Genomic DNA, 22,171 nt, shown 5'->3' on the forward strand with positions numbered 1-22,171 from the left:
CAGATTCATTTTATGTCTTTTTTGCTTGCTGCAAAATAGACCTTCCTATGCAACACTTACAGAACTATGTATGCAAAGTTCTCTAATCTAAGCCCTCTGATTTCAGAAGCACCAGTCAAGGAGGAGGCAGACCCCAAGGGAGCCACAAGAGAACACCCAGCTGTGCGTTTGACAGTAGCCTTCCTAGTCAGTTTCCCCATAGCTTTCTTGGGGTGTCTACCTACATGGCAAACAGGAGCCCTGGGTTTGGATGGCCTTGGGTCAGACATAGCTTCCACAGGAGTTGTCCTTGAAAGAGCAGCTGCTGTAAGAGCTCTCTCAGCCCCACCCACCTCAGGGTGTCTGTTGTGGGGGGGAGGAGAAGGAAAAGGAGACTGACAGCTCTGAGATTCAGAGTACAGGGCGGGATATAAATCCAATATCATCTTCACAGAGACTCCTGTGAGACAATCCACAGATTTATTGAATGGCATCAGAATCTGGACAGCAAGTCAGGAATGAGGTTCCCAACATTTTTTATTCCAACAAGTCTCTTATGTGCACAGGCAACTACCTTTAAAGGTAAAGGTAGTCCCCGCTATTACCTAAACTGAGTGACAGACTGCAGTATCTCAGACAGAACTGTCCCAATGAGGGGTCAACTGTGCTGGGTATAAACTTCTGTTAAGCAGTTTGCATGGTGCAGGATTGAGGCTAGAACAAGAGAGGTTGCTGCAACTGTTGATCATGTTGCCAGCTCAGCTGTTGGCTGGCATTTTACTTTGAATGAGGTCGATTGTGGGCTCTTTATTGACTGGAGAGGTGCCTGCAAAGAGTCCAGATAGGCACAAGTGTATTAATGAGTAATACTTTATGTTAGAGGCACACAAGAAGTCTACTCCCAAACTTTGCACATCATGTTCTTGCACTCCCCCCCCCCTTGGGGGCTCCTTCATGACGGGGTGCACCTGTTAGAGCACAGGGTGTCAGGGCTGATAACAGCCACTGTGGGCCCCTGGACAAAAACTCAATCTGGGCCCTCCATGATCCGGATCTAAACCATGTATTAAAACAAATCACTTGTCTGTTACTGTAAATAGAATAATTGTTACCTGGGAATAAGTGAGACGTTAGTATCTCTTAGACAGTACTAAACAACCAAAAGACTTAAAACATTTATGTTAATTGGGTAAAAACAACAACCACCCACCCACCCAAAAGACAGTTTGCTTAATTGAGGAAGGAAAATTGAGGAAATGTGAGAAGTTGATTTCATTGTCTTGGAGAGGATGCAGCTGAGACAAGTGCCCAGGTAGTGTTGTTTTTCTGCACCTATACTAACTTTAGAAAGCTATTCTAGTCCCTAGATGCTAAAATCCAACTAGTTCCACCTCTCTTTTCCCATTCCAGCCTTTCCTCCTGCTGCCTTCTTAAATAGGAAAAAAAAAGAGCAAGGACAAATTGGGCAACTGAAATTGTCCTGGAAATCATCTCCAGAGTGTCTATGCCAATAAAGGTATTTGGAACTGGAATTGGATCTCCAGAGTGGCCCAAACTATGATTCTGACCAGGTTGATGGTACAGATCCTTCATACAACAAAAGGTACAGAACCAACTAGGTTTTTTGGAGAGTAATCCTAAACAGTTATCCAATTTTATTCAGGGGGCTTATCCCACCCAGTATTTTGTTGAATGTGGCCTTTTAAACATTTATAATGTTAATTATAGGGTATCACAGCACCATAGCATGCATTTTAATGGGCTACAATTGCTTCCATACTAACAAGCATTTTTCCCATGTGTGTAGCATCAAATAAAACAGATACTAATCATCAAAGCTGCAACTATAATTCATTTTTAATGGTGGCATAAGATTTCTTTTTGGTTTTGCCACAACAGACTAACTTGACTACCCCTTTATAATTTGTCTTTTCGTTGTTTTGTGCAAATATCTCACTAGGCTTTTGTTTAAGACTTTGTTTTCAGCATGGGCTGAGTTCAGGAAGAAATATACTCCTGGTCATGCACAGAATGCATTTTCCTTGATAGTAAAAAAGCAGTCTGCTTTAATTCAGTAGCATAATTAAAGAAGGGATCACTGAATAATATTTTAAATCTCTCGGTAAGATGAGGATAAGATTACTACATGCCTTGCACTTTTCATAAGAATAAAATAAGTGGCTTGTTGGATCATCAAAGGTTTCTCTAGTCCAGTGTCTTATTTCCTATGCTAGCCAGCCAGATGCTTCTGGAAATCCCATCAGCAGGGATACAGTCAACAGCCACCCCCAAAAGTTACCTTCCTGAACTGGAATTCAAGAATGCATTGCCCCTGAACACAGAGGTTCTATCTGGTCATCATAGCTACAGGCCCGGCGTGTGGAAGAAGGCCATGTAGGTGGCTGTCTAGGGTGCTGCATGGTTTACAGGGCTGCTGGGTGCCTCCTTTCTACATGCCAGCCGGCACAGCTCTGTCTCTTTCCCCCATCCAAGATTCAGGCAGAGGAAAGCAGCAGCTCGGCTGACTGCCCTGCAGGAAAAAGCAGAACCGAAGTTATAGTGACCAAATAACTAAGAATGTATTGAAACAAAATCATACAGTATGTTCAATAGAAGACTAAATAGCAATAACCAGAGGTTTCTTCTGAGCAGGAACACACAGGAACGCAGTTCCGGCTGGCTTGGCATCAGGGGTGTGGTCTAATATGCAAATAAGTTCGTGATAGGTGTTTTCTACAAAACGCTGTGGGAAACAATGGGGATATTGGGGGTGTGGTCTAATATGCATATGAGTTCCTGCTTGGCTTTTTCCATCAAAGGAGTCCCAATGAACAGGTCGACTTGATTATTCCTCCAAGTCCTCTTCTAGCATAGGGTGCTCCAACAACATATCTCAACCAATATCGAAGTGCTTCTGATGCATCAATAAGTTGCAAAAAGCTGCAAAACCCACAAAACTCTTTTTCAGTGTGTCCAAAGACTGCACATAGAATTCTCAATGCACAAATGGGACAGAAAGTCTCCAGTAAGATTTCAAAATGGCACTAAACTCCAAAAGGCTCTCCTCCCACCATTTAATTCTTCTGTATTTGTTCCCACCCCACTCCCTTTCCGGTCTCATTCCTTCTCATCTCTATCCTGGTTGGGGAGTTCAAACATACTTAATAGTAGAACAGAAAACCTCTGTGTCAAGTTTTTCTCAGTCTCCTATTAAAGAAGTTTGCAACTGTGGAGATCTTTAAAAAAATTGCTGCTAAAAAGAGTCCCCCCCCCATCAGTGGCTGTGCACACTGTATCTCATATTTACTTATCCCTTGTAGAGAACTGTATTGTAGTTGTGTCTAGGGTGGTTATTGACCCAAGACTGTGGTTGAACTTTTTATGTCTTCTGCTTGCAGACAGGATGACAGAATATTAACAGCATGGTGACATGCTGCCAGCACATCTACAAGCCCCTTACCTTGCATTGTATATGCTATTAGCAATTGTTAGGAGAGAGGTTGCTGAGACAATGCACAGAGTTAAGTGCATAGGGCAAGGGAAACAGTTCTGATTCACAGCCTGAGGTCAGGGGATCCACCTTCCAAATTTACTTGTGTGGAGTGCATTGTCCTTGTACCACCAACTGGAGAAGTGGAATCTGTCATTAGATATTGGTGTCTGCAAAGGGAGAATACTGTAAGGGTTCGGACATAAGCAAGTGAGCAATATGTTATATTATTTCAACAAACAGCCAAGGAGCAAGCAGAGTACTTCCTTTCTGTGCAAAATGACTTTTCAGTGGGGTTACCAAAGCCCCCACCCTACATGTGTACTAAGAGATGTTTTTTTCAACCTGTGTATGTTCTATGGGGATGTTTAAAGTTACACCGGGGTTCTTGCTGGTGTAATGTTATACTGCAGGGGTGGCCAGCGGTAGCTCTCCAGATGTTTTTTGCCTACAACTCCCATCAGCCCCAGCCAGCATGGCCAATGGCTGGGGCTGATGGGAGTTGTAGGCAAAAACATCTGGAGAGCTATTGTTGGCCACCCCTGTTATACTGGCACTGGGAGAGCTACCATTGGCCACCCCTGTTATACTGGCACTGACACTTCCCATTTTTTTAGTTTGGCTCTGATTTCTGCTTCTGTAACTTCCTCTTTGGTGTGGTGATTGAATGCATGGACTCTTATTTGGAAGAATTGGGTTTGTTTTCCCACTCCTCTTGCAGCTGCTGTGGTGGTCTTGGGTTAACCCTAGCTTTTGCAGACTTATCCTTGAAAGAGCAGCTTCTGTGGAAGCTCTCTCAGCCCCACCTGCCTTGCAGGGTGTTTTATTATGAGGGACGAGGATAGAGGAGATTGTGAGCCACTCTGAGATTTAGAGTGGAAAGCGGAATTTAAATTCTATGTCTTCTTCGTCTTCTCTTTGACTTGGGTTTTTCCTTCCATGCAAATTCAAGGTTTCGCATTCAGATCCTGAGGATCTATTGAACACGTCCTTGACCTGTGTTCTTGGTTGTGGTGACATGTTAGATGTTTTTGTCCTTGTGACTGCTAAGATAGTATCTGATGCTCACTGATACTCCAAACCTAGTTGTCACAATTTTTCAGACTGATGTTTCCACCTTAAAAATGGTTTGCCTGGGTCTACTTGTGCACTCTAGAGATACAGACTGTTTTTGCACACAGCTTACCACGGGGTCACATTCCTGTTCTCTCTGCAGCGTCTGTCGGATTTCCCATTATCTGTGCTGGAGTTACAGGAAGTGCCGCAGCTTTTGCGTAGCAAACGTAAACCGCTAAAACCCAGTTTACGTTTGCTGCGCAAAAGCCGCGGCACTTCCTGTAACTCCAGCGCAGATAATGAGAACGTGACCGCGTGGTAAGCTGTGTGCGAAAACGGTCACAGTTCTTTACTCTCTTGCACAGAACTCTGTCATTGTGCTGTCAGTCCTGAAATATAACAACATTGTCATTCCTTGCCCTTTAACTGGGAAATAAGCCAGGTTATCGCTTGAGTTTGGAAGCTGTATTTTTTAACTACCTGGCCCTACAATTATCCTGCTCAAGCATTTCATTTTGCTAACCAGGTTACATTTCTCCTTGTTAAATCCTCAGATAAGATTGTTACCCATATCGTTCCTGAAGTGTCAAAGTTATCATGATTACAACTAAATGTTGTGTACCATGTGGTCTCCTGCTCCTTTACAGCCCTTGCTAATTCTATGGCCCTCCATTGCCATGTCTGGGTCCAAACCATTTTGTTTCAGAATAAATTTAGGTCTGAAATATAGGATCTTCCTTTTGAGGGTTCTCGTGCTTGGTGGCAGCTATGGATGGACTAAGCATTTACAGCTGACTTCATGAACCTGTCATAAGCACTCTTTGCCCCATTGGTGGACCCTAATTGCTTAAAGGCATCACCAGTCTTTCCAATCTTTATTCATGGGGACTGCCCAAATGGCTCATGTTTCTTCTAAGTTTAAACCTCAGCCATTTAAACTAACATATTTTCAACCTAAACAAGCCTTTTCATTTCATTTTCCACCTTTGGTGACCAGACTTTCTTTGTTTGGGCCCCTTAGGGACCCATAATTATAGATGCCTGTGTCCTGACCATCACTGAGGTGGGTTACACCATAGAGCTTCTGCAGACTCCTTGAACGTCTCAATTCCTACTAATTCCATCATCTCTCTTCATCAAGGACAAACTATATGTATTTTTCCAAAGAACTTCTAGTACCAGTACGCCTACCTCAACAATGGCTGGGGCTTTATTTGCACTACTTCATAGTCTCCCAGCTGTTTGGGGCTATAGGGCCCTTCATGGGCTTACAACAGTCAATCATTTTATTAAACATAACATAAGAACATAAAAGAAGCCATGTTGGATCAGGCCAATGGCCCATCCAGTCCAACACTCTGTGTCACACAGTGGCCAAAAAAAATTATATACATACACACACTGTGGCTAATAGCCACTGATGGACCTCTGCTCCATATTTTTATCCAATCCCCTCTTGAAGCTGGCTATGCTTGTAGCCGCCACCACCTCGTGTGGCAGTGAATTCCACATGTTAATCACCCTTTGGGTGAAGAAGTACTTCCTTTTATCTGTTTTTACTTGACTGCTCAGCAATTTCATTGAATGCCCATGAGTTCTTTATTGTGAGAAAGGGAGAAAAGTACTTCTTTCTCTGCTTTCTCCATCCCATGCATAATCTTGTAAACCTATCATGTCACTCTGCAGTCGATGTTTCTCCAAGCTAAAGAGCCCCAAGCGTTTTAACTTTCTTCATAGGGAAAGTGTTCCAAACCTTTAATCATTCTAGTTGCCCATTTCTGGACTTTTTCCAATGCTATAATATCCTTTTTGAGGTGCGGTGTCCAGAATTGTACACAGTATTCCAAATGAGACCGCACCATCGATTTATACAGGGGCATTATGATACTGGCTGATTTGGTTTCAGTTCCCTTCCTAATAATTCTCAGCATGGCGTTGGCCTTTTTTACTGCAGTCGCACACTGTCTTGACATTTTTAGTGAGTTATTTACCACGTCCCCAAGATTTCTCCCTTGGTCAGTCTCTGCCAGTTCACAACCCATCAACTTATATTTGTAGCTCGGATTCTTGGCCCCAATGTGCATTACTTTGCACTTGGCCACATTGAACCGCATCTGCCACGTTGACGCCCACTCACCCAGGCTCAACAGATCCCTTTGGAGTGCCTCACAATCCTCTCTGGTTCTCACCACCCTGAACAATTTAGTGTCATCTGCAAACTTGGCCACTTCACTGCTCACTCCCAACTCCAAATAATTAATGAACAAGTTAAAGAGCATGGGACCCAGTACTGAGCCCTGCGGCACCCCACTGCTTACCGTCCTCCACTGCGAAGACTGCCCATTTATACTCACTCTCTGCTTCCTATTACTCAGCCAGTTTTTGATCCACAAGAGGACCTGTCCTTTTACTCCATGACTCTCGAGCTTACTAAGGAACCTTTGATGAGGAACTTTATCAAAAGCTTTCTGGAAGTCAAGGTAAACAACATCTATTGGTCCCCTTTGTCCACATGTTTGTTCACCCCCTCAAAGAACTGTAACAGGTTAGTGAGGCAAGATCTTCCCTTACAGAACCCATGCTGAGTCTTCCTCAATAACTTGTGTTCATCAATGTGCCTACTCATTCTGTCCTTGATAAAGCTTTCTACCAACTTTCCTGGTATTGAAGTCAGACTGACTGGCCTGTAATTTCCCAGATCTCCTCTGGAACCCTTTTTAAAGAGGGGGGTGACATTTGCTACCTTCCAGTCCTCAGGAACAGAGGCAGATTTCAATGAAAGATTACATATTTTTTTCAGGAGATCCACAAGTTCAACTTTGAGTTCTTTCAGAACTCTTGGATGTATGCCACCTGGATCTAGTGACTTATTAGTTTTTAATTCGTCAATCAGTTGTAGGACCTCCTCTCTTGTCACCTCAATCTGACTCAAGTCTTTCAACACCCCTTCCAAAATTAGTGGTTCTGAAGCAAGCAAACACTTCTCTTCTTCCACAGTGAAGACGAAGGCAAAACATGCATTCAGCTTCTCAGCCATTTCCCTATCCTCCTTCAGTAATCCTTTTATCCCTTGGTCATCCAAGGGCCCTACTGCCTCCCTGGCTGGTTTCCTGCTTCTAATATATTTGAAGAAATTTTTATTGTTGGTCTTTAGGTTTTTTGCAATATGCTCCTCATAGTCGCTTTTTTGCCTGCCTGATCACAGTCTTGCATTTGATTTGCCACAGCCTGTGTTCCCTTTTATTAAGCTCACTTTTATTAATCTAGCTTTCCACCACTTAAAGAAGTCCTTCTTACCTTTTACAGCTTCCATTACTTTGTTAACCATGCAGGCCTTTTCTTATACCTGTTCATTCCTTTCCTAACTTGTGGTATATATTTTATCTGAGCTTCTAGGATTGTAGTTTTAAATAGCCTCCAAGCTTTCCCAAGGGTTTTGACTGTATTTACCTTTCCTTTCAGTTTCCTCGTCACATGCCTCCTCATCTCAGAGAATTTACCTCTTTTAAAGTTAAACATGGTTGTGCTGGTCTTTTGGGACAACTTCCTATTTATACAAATGGGGAAATCGATAATGTTATGGTCACTGCTCCCAAGCGATGCAATCACTTTTACATCTCTCACCAAGTTATTATCCCTGTATCTCTGGGATACCAAGTTCTACCTTGCCTACCTTGCCATAAGGCTATAGTGTTGCTGCTGTCTCTGCTTCTCCACCAATACCAGGCTCTGCCGCTCGGATTCTCAGCAGCATCAGTGGTCTTACAAAGTGCGCGATGTTGATGGCTGTGGACCTGCATCAACTGTCCATGACAGTCTTAGTTCTCCTCTACAATTATAGTGGGAAATTAAGACATATAGTGGGACATTATGGCTGCGGGCTAGTCTTGGCCCTTGGCTGACCCTTTAAAATTCCATCTCCACAAGTTGTATTCTTTCAACGCAACTTTCAAAACCAGTGGTTTGCTTTGGGGTTGGGGAGCCCACTGTGACTCCCTGTGGCTTAAAGAGCCTGCTTGGATACTTACAGGGTCCTCTACATTGATTACCTGGGGTTCATGGCTGCCCATTGTATAATGAAGTCACTCTTGCTCTATCTCTGAGGTCTTCATATCCAAGTGGCTACGATCTTTATAACTGCTCTTCATTATGTCTGCAGCCAAGGCAGCACAGTGCCCACCAGACTGTATGAACGCCCTTGAATTATGTGGTATTGATGTACACAGGACAGGTTCCAACTTATTGCAGTGCTTGATCTTGATGCCACAAACACTCAAGCAATCTTTCTTGCTGGGCCTCTTTCAGATGACCACAAAAGGTGTCTGAACTATCTACCTAATGCCAGTCTCCCAAGCCTTTGGTCATTCCTGGATAGCTGCCTTCCCAACCATCCACAGATGCCCCCTTCTTTGTGACACTGGATGGGAAACTAGTTTCCTGGTTCAGTCCAAGGAACCTCTACTGGTCAGCTCATCTGTAGTCTGGTGACTGCTTGGTAGTCTTGGCAGTCATGATTGGTCAAGCTTCTGCATCTGTCTCATAACACCTTCATTCATCTCACACTCATACTAGACCTCCTCACAGTGGGATGCTTCAGATTAACTGCTTGGAGGATCAAGCAGTGACATTTCCAAAGGAGGTCCTGTGCATTCCTGTGAATACCTGGAAATAAACCATTATATAGTCTTACCAGGCTGAGTGGAAGCATTTTTCCACCTATGCTGTATATCATCACTTGATAATGGACTCTTTGTCCCCCTTTTTTCACAGCCTGCCTTAACTGGCTTACCTTACTGATTCTAAGATAAGTTATTTTTCACAGACCATCTGTTTTCTGAATCTCTGCTTTCTGTGATACAGTTGTGGGTATGACTGTCTTCTTTCACTGGATATCAGATCCTTTTTGAGTGAGAGGCATGCTATATGACTTCATCTACCTCTCTAATTCCATCATGAATTTTTCCCACGTAATTCTTCTCATGTAATTCTTAAGTGGATGGTGGGCCCCTTTGAACTTTGGGAACCATACCTTGTTTTTCCTATTGTGAGAAACAGCTTTCCTTCTTGTATTTTTGTCTATGCAGCAGACATGTACCTTCAGTGTAATTCATATGGATTTACCTTATACCATTTTTCCTGGAGTGAAAGTTGTCCTTATACCACGCGGTTAACTACTCAGTTACTCCCCTTGGGGTCACAAATTTATTTCTTAACTTTTTTCAGACTGGATGATTTGACAATTGCACTCTCTTATGAGCTCACAAAGTATTCCTCACGTGAGTTGATTTGAGTGCATCCCACTAGCACTATCACCACATCTTCCTTTTGCCCTCTATGGGGTATCCCTGGAGGACATTGGCATGGCTGCAATCTGGTCCTCCCACTGCCCATTTATATAATCCTATATTCTTCATGCTCGGGCTCGGAGAGTTGAGTCTTTTGACCACTCAATACTGAAGTCGTGTCAAGGTTGTTTGGTGTCGCTTTTCATAATATGCAGCACCCTCCATCCGAGTATTTCAGCTCACTAGTCACCCAAGTGTGGAACTGCACAGGGACCACAAAGAAGATAAACAGGTTGCTTGCCTGTAACTGATGATCTTCGAGTGGTCATCTGTGCAGTCACACAGACCCACCCAGCCTTCCCCACTGCTGGGATCTTCATCCATTTGCCTGTTGATGACCTTGCTAGCGGTGGCTGGAAGAAACTGAGCGGGGGCGGGGCTTTCTCCTCAGCTCCGGGCATGCTCAGTGGCTGCCTGCTCCCTAGAGCAGAGGAAAAGGCCCTTCAAAAAAGACGCTGACGCTAGCTATTGGAGTTCTCCGAGGTCGAATTCAAGCCAGGGGTCAGAACCCAAGTGTCTGACTGCACAGGTGACCACCCGAAGATCATCAGTTACAAGTAAGCAACCTGTTTTTTCATTAAAAAAAAACCTGCACAGCCCCTTCTTCTTCCCCCATCTTATGTGAGTGTTCCCTTTCTCATTGTTAGTGCATGTGTATAAAAAAGATGCTAAATTGGGAAAAAAACGACTGATGTGAAGTGGTTGCGGCATGCTGCCAGTTGGCTTTCACAATACTAATTACCTGTTCAGAGCTGAAGGGCGGATTCTAGGTATCCATTTTTGCCTGTCCTTCAATGGGTGATTAGCCAAGTGTCAGCCATTTGCTTCTGGGTGTGTGGGAGTTTTATGTGAAGAGTAGAAGGTCTGTAGCTTGCTACCAGTGCATCATTGATCCCTGGATTGGATCCACCATATTTGCATAAAATGTTACTTACTCATATGACACCATGACATCACTACATAAAACGCCATGTTGAAAAATCTGGAGTGTTTTCACTTTCTTTCATTAAACTAGGGCTTTATTTTCTCTTTCTTAAAAGGCCATGATTGTCACTGGATAGTTTGCAATTACTTCTATAAAGGATTACAGTTAACCAAATGCTCTGACTAAATGTTTATTAACAGGATTTTGCAGTAGCCGGCAATTCAGAAAGCAGCTAGTGTCACACAGATGGACTTCTCTCAGAAAATAATTTGTCTCTAGCATTCTGTTCCTGTTGACTAAACTATACAATATTACATGGAATCTTTTTCTCAGAGGGAAGTCTCACTTTATTCAGTGTGACATTTCAAGCTAACTGTGCATAGGACTGCATCAATAAGCTGCAATCATAACATACTTCAATCTCATTGAATTCAGTTGAACTTCCTTCTGTGTATGCTTGCTTAGACATGTGCTGTGAATGTATTATTTAATGGAATTTCTGAAACATCTGCATGAGGCCATCATGCACAAACATCTGCATGAGGTGGCGGCCACAAGCATAGCCACCTTCAAGAGGGGGTTAGATAAAAATATGGAGCAGAGGTCCATCAGTGGCTATTAGCCACAGTATGTGTGTGTGTGTGTGTGTGTGTATATATATATATATATGTGTGTGTGTGTGTGTGTGTGTGTGTGTGTGTATGTGTGTGTATATATATATATAATTTTTTTTTGCCACTGTGTGACACAGAGTGTTGGACTGGATGGGCCATTGGCCTGATCTAACATGGCTTCTCTAATGTTCTTATGAGGTAATAGAAGACAGGTATCCATGAAGATATGGTTGAAGAATACAGCACATCAAAATCCCATGCTTGTTTATTCAGAAATCTATTCACTGGGACTTACTCCTAGCTAAGCATACCTAGTACTGCAGCCTGAGGTTCTCAGAAAGTCATTTGAAGACATTAAAGGCAATTTTAATTCTTAGGCATCAGAGCACGTTTTTGGTAGCAAGGGTGAAATAACCTTTCTCTCTCTGCATGTGTGTGTGGTGAAAGGAAGGGACAGAAAGTTGAAGCTTTGATTCTGGGAGACAGAATTCCATCACTAATGTGCCTATTTTTATTTATAAAATATAAGGCACTCATTCATAATTCCCTCTCAGAATGAACTATAATGACTTGCCTAAGATCATTTAGTAAGCATAATGGCAGAAAAGGGATTTGAATCAAAGTCCGCCTTGTTCTACCTGACTATATCACACTGGCTCTGACACTGGTAGGAACAGTTCAGTTTTCCCAAGTTCCATACATTTCAACAGCTTTACAATCTTGTGTGCAAAAAGAGCTACTGACACTGGAAGCTTCTGATACAGTGTGTTGTTGATAGGAGAGCAGGTTTTCTTTGGTTCTGTTTAGCTTGTAAAGTACTTCAGATAAACCATCTGAAACTGCCCCAATTAACTGCTTTCAACTATTCAGAGGCATGCTTTGCCTCCTTTTATCTAACCTGCATCTCCTCACCAGTGAAGGTGTACCTATTATGATTTTGATTGATTCAAACACCTGTTATTAACAGGCTCATATTTTAGCTGCAATCCCAAAGTGTTGCCTTGGGACAGCCCATTTGGAGGTTTCTATTCAATCTGTAGGATAATGAGGTTTGTTGTATGAGTAGGCAGTTGACTTATCCCCACAGCCTGAGCCATATTTATACCAGTCTGTGATTGAAGGGGGACAAAATTATATATGATATAGAAATTAGAATCTTACAGGTGACATCTCTGTTGTAAAGTAGAATTGTGCCTCTTACATTTTGGCTATGTTCCATTAGATGGTGACATGCAATATAATCCTGTCTGTTTCCTCTGGAGGCTCAAGCAGTTCTTCCACTTATACCTCGATCTCATAGCATATTTATAGATCACAAGGAGCTTCCCAGTCCTATGCGTACAGAACCTTAATCCAGAATTGCCCTGCACTCACTCCTAACCTGTAGGTTTTCTCAGATAAAACTGATTGCAATGTAACACTGCCTCTGACTTATCTTGAGTTTCAGACCAAAATCCATGGACTATTTCTGAGGGATAATTGCTGTATGCTTTTAAATGAAAATATAGGGGTCCCACTAAAGGGGTTCCTTAAGCCCATATTAAAGTTTTATCTCATCATAAATGTGGGAGAATGAACTGAACCATCTTCTGAGCTGCCCACCATTCACGTCCCACTTGTGTTCTCTTTTTCCTGCAATTGCTACTACATGGCTACCTACTAGCCATCGTGCCCTGAAGAGAGACAGAGGAGTTTGTCAAGTAGCTTGACTGAAAAAGCAGCATAAAAACAACAGATGAAAACGTGTTTAAGTTAATGACTAGCCTGTGGACAGATGTAGCTCTGGCAGATAGTTTTGACCCTTAGAGGCGTATATTTTCTTAATATACATTCCCTTGGGCACTTTATTTTGAAGAGGAGAGGTTATTTATGAACACAATAAAGTATTTCATGCATTTCTGCATTTTAGTTCTACAGTCAGAAGTGCCAATCAATTTGATGAGTCTGACCTATCTCTCTGTGAGGCTGACAGGAAGTCTTAGCTGTTAGAGGGGCTAATATGTCAGCTGTGATGTTGCTGTCAAAGTAAAGTGGAGAGGAAAGAGATGTTCTCCCCATCCCATTTCTCTTGCTGCAGTTGTCAAGTTACTCTGAACATAGGAAACTGGCATGTGCATTTTGCTGGAGATTTTTGAGCCTACTGGTTTTTTCAAAGTGGTTGGAAGCCAATTCGCATGATTTTTTTTTTTTGCCTCCTATGAAATTAGTTGCTTATGTCAACCTGGACTGAAGAAGCACATAATAAAGTGGTCATCTTGAATGTGCCATTTGTGCACCCAGATCCTGGCTGATCATGCCACTGCAAATGCTGTTTTTAAAAAGTTTCGGGGTATAGCATCCCTGATGGCGTGGTGAAAAAACTCTTATGGCTGCTTTACTAAGTGCTTATTCAGGTTACCAAAAGATGGCTGGAGTTGATTATAACCTCAAAAGGCAGTACAAGTTGTCCCTCCACTAGTGCTGGTGCATATTTTAAAAACCAATTGTTTTTCATTTGTACTTCAGTCACATCACACTGTAAAAAGCAAAGTCTAGTTGATTAAAACAAAGTTATTCAAATATTCCATTAAAGTAAAACTGCTTGTCAATGTGCAAAGAATATAAATTAGGAAATGTGTTCTTAATAAAATATGAAGTCTTTCTGTCAATACTGCTAATCTTGACTTGTTTTACTTCACCATATTAGTAATTTATTAATTACTGGAAATTTGGTACTGTTCTTTCCATTTTATCATTGAAAATATACAGTGCATTGTTTGAACTACATATTTCCACTATTGACAGGAAATCTTCGACAATCTCCACCAGACAAAATTAAACCTTATTTTCCTTCTATGTAAGCATAGTCATAATAATTGAGAATAAGAGAAGGAAGAGATTATCTTTTGCTTGTAGATTCTTAAAAATACATTTGACTTTATGTCATATGCAAAAGTAATGGGGCTGCTTGATTTATTAGATAAATATTAAACAAATGACATTAAATAATGAGTTAATTTTTTAAAAAATATATTATTAACCAGAAATCAAATACAAATTGTAAACAATTGAAACAACCTCATTGTATAGTCTCAATATTTTGTTCAGAAATACCAAGTTAAATCAAATAAAACAAGTTTTCATACAACAAAGTTAAAACGCAATAGTTGTTCCAACTTAAAAATATATCATTGAGTGGTATACAGGGTTAGTTGAACAAAGCAGGAGTCAAGTGGCACCTTTAAGTGGCACCTGTGACCACATGGTAAAACAGTGTGGCTTGGCCATTTGGTCTGGATATGTGTGTGATCACAGTCAGTTTGCCCCCTTAATCAACAAACTGCATATATTTCAGCTCACTATACCTGATCCCCTCATCTGATGAGTTGTGCTTAGAGAGCACACGAAAGCTTACATTCTGAATAAAACTTGATTGGTCTTAAAGGTGCTCCTTGACTCCTGCTTTGTTCAACTGCTTCAGACCAACACAGCAGCACTAGTTTGGGAGAGCCAGTTTGGTGAAGTGGTTAAGAGTGCGGACTCTTATCTGGGAGAACCGGGTTTGATTCCCCACTCTTCCACTTGCACCTGCTGGAATGGCCTTGGGTCAGCCATAGCTCTGGCAGAGATTGTCCTTGAAAGGGCAGCTGCTATGAGAGCCCTCTCCAGCCCCACCCACCTCACAGGGTGTCTGTTGTGGGGGAGGAAGGTAAAGGAGATTGTGAGCCGCTCTGAGACTCTTCGGAGTGGAGGGCGGGATATAAATCCAATATCTTCTTCTTCTAGTTGGTAATACATCATTCTCTGTTAGATATGTTACAACCGAATACCACAGCTGTATTACTTTTTTCTCATATAATTGAGGAGAGATATAAGATAAATAAAAGGCCAATTTACTGTATAAAAAACAATCCCAGATCCTGTTAAGACAACTTTGAATTGTAGGAGCTTCTTATCTTTCCATTTTATTGTAATCTGTTTTTACAATTGACAATCATGTCTTTTTATGTTCTTCCTTTGTTGTTGTCCAATGATCTAATAAAATTGTCTCTGGTGAAAATGGGATATTTACTGACAAGATTTATTGAATTATTTCTGTGATTTGAGACCAAAAGTTCTGGATAGAGGGACAACACCACCAACTTGAATTAAATATAAGCATGAAATCCTATTGTCTGTTCAGATCAGAAGTAAATACACAATCATATATAAAAGATAATGCTAAAATGGTATTCCTTTTAGCTTGGGTCGCCAACCTGTGTGGGCACTTTTGGAATTCTGGCATAGCATCGTAGGTGCAGCCACAACAGCATAGCATTATGAGTGGCTGCTGCAGGAGGCAAAGGCAGCCACAGAATGGCTACCACAGCTTACCTTCATTCACACGGTGAAAGACTGGGCTGCGGTGGCAACTGTTGCCAAAGCAACATTTTTAAAAATCTGCAAATCCAGACAAATCTCGCAGGCCAGAAGCCCCACCTAGTGCCAGGTAAGGTTCCAGTGCCATGAAATACAAGTGTAGTGGGTGCCATGGCACCCACAGGCTCCACATTGGAGACCCCTGCCCAATAGTAATTTGCTAGCACTGAAAGGGGGCATACAGGCCATCTAGTCCAGGGGTCCCCAACCACCGGTCCGTGGACCAGTACCGGTCCGTGGCCTGCTAGCAACTGGGCCGTGGAGTGAGGAGAGCAGCCCCAGACTAAAGAGGCAGCATGGCCTCGCTCCAAGGCCGCCTCCCCTTGCAGGATCCTGGGCCTGCAGAAAGGGCAGTGCTGCTGTGACCTTAGCCTACCCCTCATTTATAGACCTCCACCAATCAGCTGATCAGTGGGGGTCTTTAAATGGGATGGAGAGGCAGAAACAGCCCCAGTTTCCCCCCATTTAAAGACCCCCATGGGAGCAGGGATGTGGTGTGGGCATGGGGGGCAGCCTGGGATGGCAAAATCCCCAGCATCGCGCCCCCCCCCCCACACCGGTCCTTGGTAAAATTGTCTTCCACAAAACTGGTCCCTGGTGCCAAAAAGGTTGGGGGCCACTGATCTAGTTCAACCCCCTGCTCAATGCAGAATCAACCTAGAACATCCCTGACAAGTGTTTGTCCAGCCACCGCTTAAAGACTGCCAGTGATTCCAAGTAGCTGATTCCACTGTTGAAAAACTCCTATCCCGCCCCCCAAATCCAGCTGGTACCTTCCTGCTCTTAATTAAAAACCATTATTTTGAGTCCTATCCTTTACTGCCAACAGGAACAGCTCCCAGCTCTCCTCTAAGTGACAGCCCTTCAAATATTTAAAGAGAGCAATCATGTCCCCCCTCAACGTCCTCTTCTCCAGACTGATGCTTCTGTGTCATCCAGACTTGCATTCCTCTGACTTCAGTAGTGCTTTGGAATACTCACAAGTGTAGTTCCATCTTCGCATCAACATATATTCATGAATAAACATTCATGTTGAATTTGCTCACAAAATTAATTAAACGATTAAGTTGGTTTCATTAATAAATATTAAAATCAGGTCAAATTGAATGATTTTTTTTCTTTTTAAAAATGTAATAGTGTCCTGAACTCTTTTGGTTGTAGCAGGATCTAAATGTATTTTATGAGCTTTTGAAAACTTTGGGGAACAGGGTCAGCATAGCCTAAGGATGCCAACCTCCAAGTGGGACCAGGGGATCACCTGGAATTACAGCACATTTCCAGACTGCAGAGATCAGTTCCCACATAGAAAATGGATGCTTTGGAAATCTGGAGGATGAACTCTATGCAGTTGTGCTCCACTGAGATCTGTCTAGTCCCCAGTCTCCATCCCCAAATCTCCAGGAGTTTTCCTACCTGGATCTGGCAGTGTACTCCCCCCCCCATCCCCTGCCAGTGGCCAGGAGGGACCTGGCAACCCTATATTAAGCCAGGCACTCAGCAACTTACAAAGAGAGATTTAAATATCATGCAGGCTTCTGTAAAAAGAGCAAAATCCTTATGGGTGGCTGCTGCAGGAGGCAGAGCCCGCCACAGAATGGCTTACCTTCAGTCACACAGTGAAGATGGGGCTGTGGTAGCTTCTTACAGGAGCTGTGATCTTATGTGGTTTGTATTAAACATCTTTGTAGCAATACTTTTGTGGAATCATTTTTTAAAACCTTTTAAGGCAATTTATTTTTCCTTTTAAAACCTTTTAAAGCAATTTATTTTTCCAGAACAGTTTTTTTCCTGCTTGGTTATGTGTGTATACAGTGGTCATTTTGTAGAAAAATAGGTGGTGGAGCTCATCCAGGGATTGTTATGCAGCTGCGCCTACTATTAAATGGACAAGGAGGTGGAACTCTCAGGTTCAGGAGCTGTGCTCCTGTGAGCTCCCACTGAATCTGAGGCCTATGTGTATATAAAGTTGATGTGATGATGGATTATTCACGTTCAGAGTCCTGCACAACTGTTTAAAGTTTTTTTTTCTTTTTCTGCTGCTGCTGCGGCTTACACGGGCTTTAAAGGGCATGTGCTCCTGTCATATCCGTGGTTTTCTGACATGGAGTATATGAGAAAAGACTTTAGACTAACACATAATGCTAAAACATCCCTCATGACATGTACAGGACACTAACTACTGTGCTGAGGAAGGAGGGATTGGTTTATCAGTGAGTTTGCATCTCCCTTCCCCACTAAATTCCTGGGCATGGGTTAGGGTTGCCTCCACTATGGAAAGGGTGGGAAAGTGTGCAGCTGTTAGATTTGTGAGGTGCCCTTGGATGGATTATGATGCAGAGGCTGCTAAACTTTTTACAGGTGAGACTTCTGCCCTAAACTTAAATGAAAGCACTATCTACTTTAGAGGCCTTTTCAACGTTTTATGGTGGAAATCATTCAAATTATTACATAGCATTAGTACTGAAAATGTTATTTTTGCTGAGCATCTGTCAAAAAAATATGAGGTCACTAATTTCCTTGTGGCCCTTTACGCTGTGGTCATTTACCCTAGCTTCCATCTGCAACGACCTGACAGTATAGTTATAGAAATACCCTATCCAAATACATATATTTTAACGTGAGCAGCTGTTGAGGTTAAATGTTCACCAAGGTTATTAGGATTAGGTCCTCCTAATAGCAGCCAGTGTTAGGGCTGTGTGACTGTGCGCACTTTCTTGGGGCTTGTTCCCGCTGGAAAAAGTCGGGGGTTTTGAGCGCAGAGGATCTGGCTCCTCCTGGATTTGGTCACCTAATTTAGGTGTCAGAGAATTTCCCCTCTTAATTCGGTTTAACAGCCCTGATTATTGGCACAAGGTGGTTAAGGAACGGATGGCAAGCTGTTCTGTGTAGTGTCATTCTTCTCTTGCAGAGAGAGGGAGGCGAGTTGGGGTATACTTGGGGCAGGGAAGCAACTTTGCCCTACCCGAGCAGGGGAAGCAAACCACTCGGGCAACTGTGATGGAGAAGATGCTACAGCCAGCTTGGCTGTTTGGAGCGAGGTGCCGCCCGCCGGGTGCGGATATTTTGGCAGAAGTTAATGGACGGTTCCTTTGGGCGCCGGTGTTCTGAAGCCGCCTCCCTCTCCGGGTTTAGTGCTCGCCGCCCCGGGCTGCGAGGCGAAGCGAAGCAAACCCGCGTGGGAACGGAGGCGCTAGGACCCAGGGGGATGCGGGGCGGCCGGGTTCTCTGAACCAGATTGCAAATTCGCCTCGGTGACTCAGTCGGCTCCGCGCAGCGCGTAGTAGGCGGTAGCCGGGACTGAGACTGGGAGCAGCAGGTCTGTGTGTGGCGCGGCTGGGCCAGGCCCGGCCAGCCCGGGAAGGGAGGCCGGCCGAGCAAGGAGTGCAGGCGCGGGGCCGCGCGGCGCGTGTGTGGAAGGAAGTGGGCCGCGGCCGAGGCGGGCGGCGCGTTGCCCTCCCAGCTGAGGCCTAGTGTCGCTGTTGCCGCTTCTACTAACGGAGGCGGCCGCCTGTTGTCTTTGCAGAGCACCAAGATGGAGTACGAGTGGAAACCCGACGAGCAGGGGCTCCAGCAGATCCTGCAGCTGCTCAAGGAGTCTCAGTCCCCGGACACGACCACGCAGAGAGCCGTGCAACAAGTATCCTCCGACGGCAGATACGAAGGAGGGAGAGAGGGAAAGGCGGCGGGCGGACGTGGTAAGGCCCAGCGGCTCACCCAGACACAGGATAGCGCGCAGCTTGAGGAGGCAGCGAAGGACTTCGCTGGCTGAGGCGGGCTCGGCGTTTTGGAAGTAGCGGCGCTGCTGCCGGCCGCCTCCCTAAGGTAGCCGGGGGCGCTGTAGGCCCGGCCCAGCCTCCTCCCGGTCGTGGCGCGGTCTTTGAACCGCAGAGGGAGCCTGTGGGCGGTAGCGCCCCTCCCCCAGACGGCCCGGCAGTCCCCGCACCTGTTGCAAGCCTGAAGCCAAGCTCTGGGTCCCCCCCCCCCCCCCCACGGTCTTTTTTTAAGGCTTGGCCCGAGCTTGGCAGCTCCGGTATCGGCCACTTTCCCAGGTTCTCTTTGCCGCCGCCCTCCCTCTCGCCATCGCTGGGCCTTTGCCAGAGCCCAGTCTGTAAGAGCTGCGGGGCTCCACCTTCCTTTTGCTGAACCCTGCTGGCCGGGATCAAACACCGTTTCCCCCGCCCCGAAAGACCAGTTTGTCCCCCCCCCCCGATGTGTTTGTGTGAAAATCTGTCCGTCTTTAAATGGACATGTGCTGCAGATGCAGAATCAGGTCTTGGTGAAGTAGGAGCCTGCGGCTGAGGTTGTCTCTGTTAACGTAGATATGGGACCATACTTGGTGCAGTTAGTCGCTATGCTACGGTTTTATAGATGAAGCAACAGATAGTCAAGTTACTGGTATTTTATAGTTGTTGGTTGATGAATAAAGGTCACCTTCAAAGGAGTGGGAAAAAGGAGTGAATGTTCTGTTGTTCATAGTTTTCCTGTTTGGTGCATTGTGAATTATTCCCATTGTCTCTGTAGCGTCTCTTTGAAAGCTACTGGGGGAAAATGGCTCCTGGATACATGTGTTGTAATACTCTCAGATTCTCAGAACTGCCTTAAAAAGTGTGTTCTTTATTTCCCGCCCCCCAGGTTTATACACTTACATTGATATTACAATAAAAGTGTGTTTGTGGCTGTGAAATTCAAAGTTTTGGATCTAACATAATCTGTTCTTTGTCTCCCCCTCCCCTCAGCTGGGATGTGGGTCTGAATATGAACCAGAAGAGTGACTAAAAAGCACTCGCCATCTATGTCACAATGCCAGTATCTCCTAAAGTTTCTAGCTCTTTTAATGGATACCTGTAGGCTTGGCAATAAATTCTTTTAAAAAAGCAGTGTAGCCTTTATTATTAAAAAAGTACTGGTGGTCATAGCTCTGGCTTGTCCAGATTATGATTTCTTGATTTCTTTGAATCTCCAGTAAGCATAAGAATGAAGTTGGGAAGTGAGGCTGAAGGTGTTATCTAAGTATTTCTTTAAAATGAAACTACTTGCAAAAATGGAGTAGCAAATAATATGGAAAAATGGGTGCCAAGATAGATCCTTTAATTTAAAAGGTGGGTATGAGGAAAGCTGAGAGATACCTTCAGTTCTTTTGCTATATATATTTTATTCTTGTTTTTTCCCTAGGCTTTTTTGGGGGGGAATATCACATTTTAATTCTGAGTCTCTGTAATTGGAGAAACATTTTCCAGGTGCAATACACATAGAAGGTTTTTTGTCAGTTGAAAACCAACCCCTGATGGGACACAGGGCTTTGTTAGGTTGGCTGAATAGGATATGGTTAAATTAGCACTCTTATTCCACCAGGTCATGACACAAATACAAGGGATCAGTGAGGAGTTTGTTCCTTTCTTGGCAACTGTCTGCTCTTCCCTACAGAGATTCTTATGCTTTGAGAACCACTGAGCTAATAGTGGAAATATGGCTAACTTCTGGGTCCCATGAGTCTTATGGGATATCCAGGACCTTAATCTAGTATTCTGGTATTGTAAAGGATTCTGACCTTTTTTAAAAAAAGTAAACCTGACAGAATTATATGTTGATCTTTTTGTTTTCTATTGTTATTCAATTGTTAACTTTGTGAAATATTTCCCCCTGTTGCAAAAAGATTCCCTTTTACTAAATAGAATGGAGGAGCAGACACTTTTGCAAAATATTGGTAGATGGCTGAAATAATTATCTTGTTTTCACTTTTCCCACTCACTTATCATTAACTGAATGTAGAAAAGCCTTTGATAGCCTCCTGTGTTTTGATGGGATGCACATTCTCTCTTCAGGATTTCCTTCTACTAAAACAAATCTGAATAGGACAAAAAGACCTATCTAAATCCCCCTTGCTTACTGGGCTTGTTACAGACAAGCTATAGTAGCCTCCAAAGTGACTTATATGAGTAATTCAATATAAATTACTGTTGATACACAAAAATGTCTGTGGTATTCCATGATAGAAAGTGAAAGAAGTTTCACATTTTTGTAACATGCCTTGCTGAAGCAAATGCATGTTCTATCTTCTACCATTAGCATTTAGAACAGAGGTCCCAAAATTTATTGTGTCCATGGACATCTTTGAATTCTGGCGCAGGGTGGTAAGTGCAATCACAAAATGGCTGTTGTAGCAGGTAGAGGTAACCACAAGATGTTATTCAGCTTATGCATAACTCTAACATTTCAGGCAGGAACTGTATTTAACAGGATGCCTTTTAAAATAAACATATCATTTAAAATATTTTATTGCATATGCACAGTTTACCTTCAGTAATGCAATCTTGTGTTGTAGCAGCAGCTGCTGCCAAAAGAACATTTTTAAAAAATCTGTACA

The 22,171-nt window shown here is 43.4% G+C and overlaps 1 protein-coding gene across 3 annotated transcripts in view; it reads left to right on the forward strand.

Annotated features, from left to right (window-relative positions):
• TNPO1 (transportin 1) overlaps positions 1-22,171 on the forward strand; it is a 115,888-nt gene that overhangs the window by 12,305 nt on the left and 81,412 nt on the right. The window contains exons 1-2 of one of the 3 annotated variants that reach the window (XM_060235803.1): positions 18,968-19,123; positions 19,331-19,444. In XM_060235803.1, coding sequence (XP_060091786.1) covers positions 19,340-19,444 — 105 coding nt within the window. In that variant the 5' untranslated portion in view covers positions 18,968-19,123; positions 19,331-19,339. Of the gene's footprint in view, positions 1-18,967; positions 19,124-19,248; positions 19,445-22,171 lie in introns of those variants that run through there. The other 2 variants (XM_060235804.1, XR_009555276.1) reach the window with 2 other exon arrangements.

Source organism: Heteronotia binoei, chromosome 4 (assembly GCF_032191835.1).
Source record: "Heteronotia binoei isolate CCM8104 ecotype False Entrance Well chromosome 4, APGP_CSIRO_Hbin_v1, whole genome shotgun sequence".
NCBI classification, from domain to species: domain Eukaryota; kingdom Metazoa; phylum Chordata; class Lepidosauria; order Squamata; family Gekkonidae; genus Heteronotia; species Heteronotia binoei.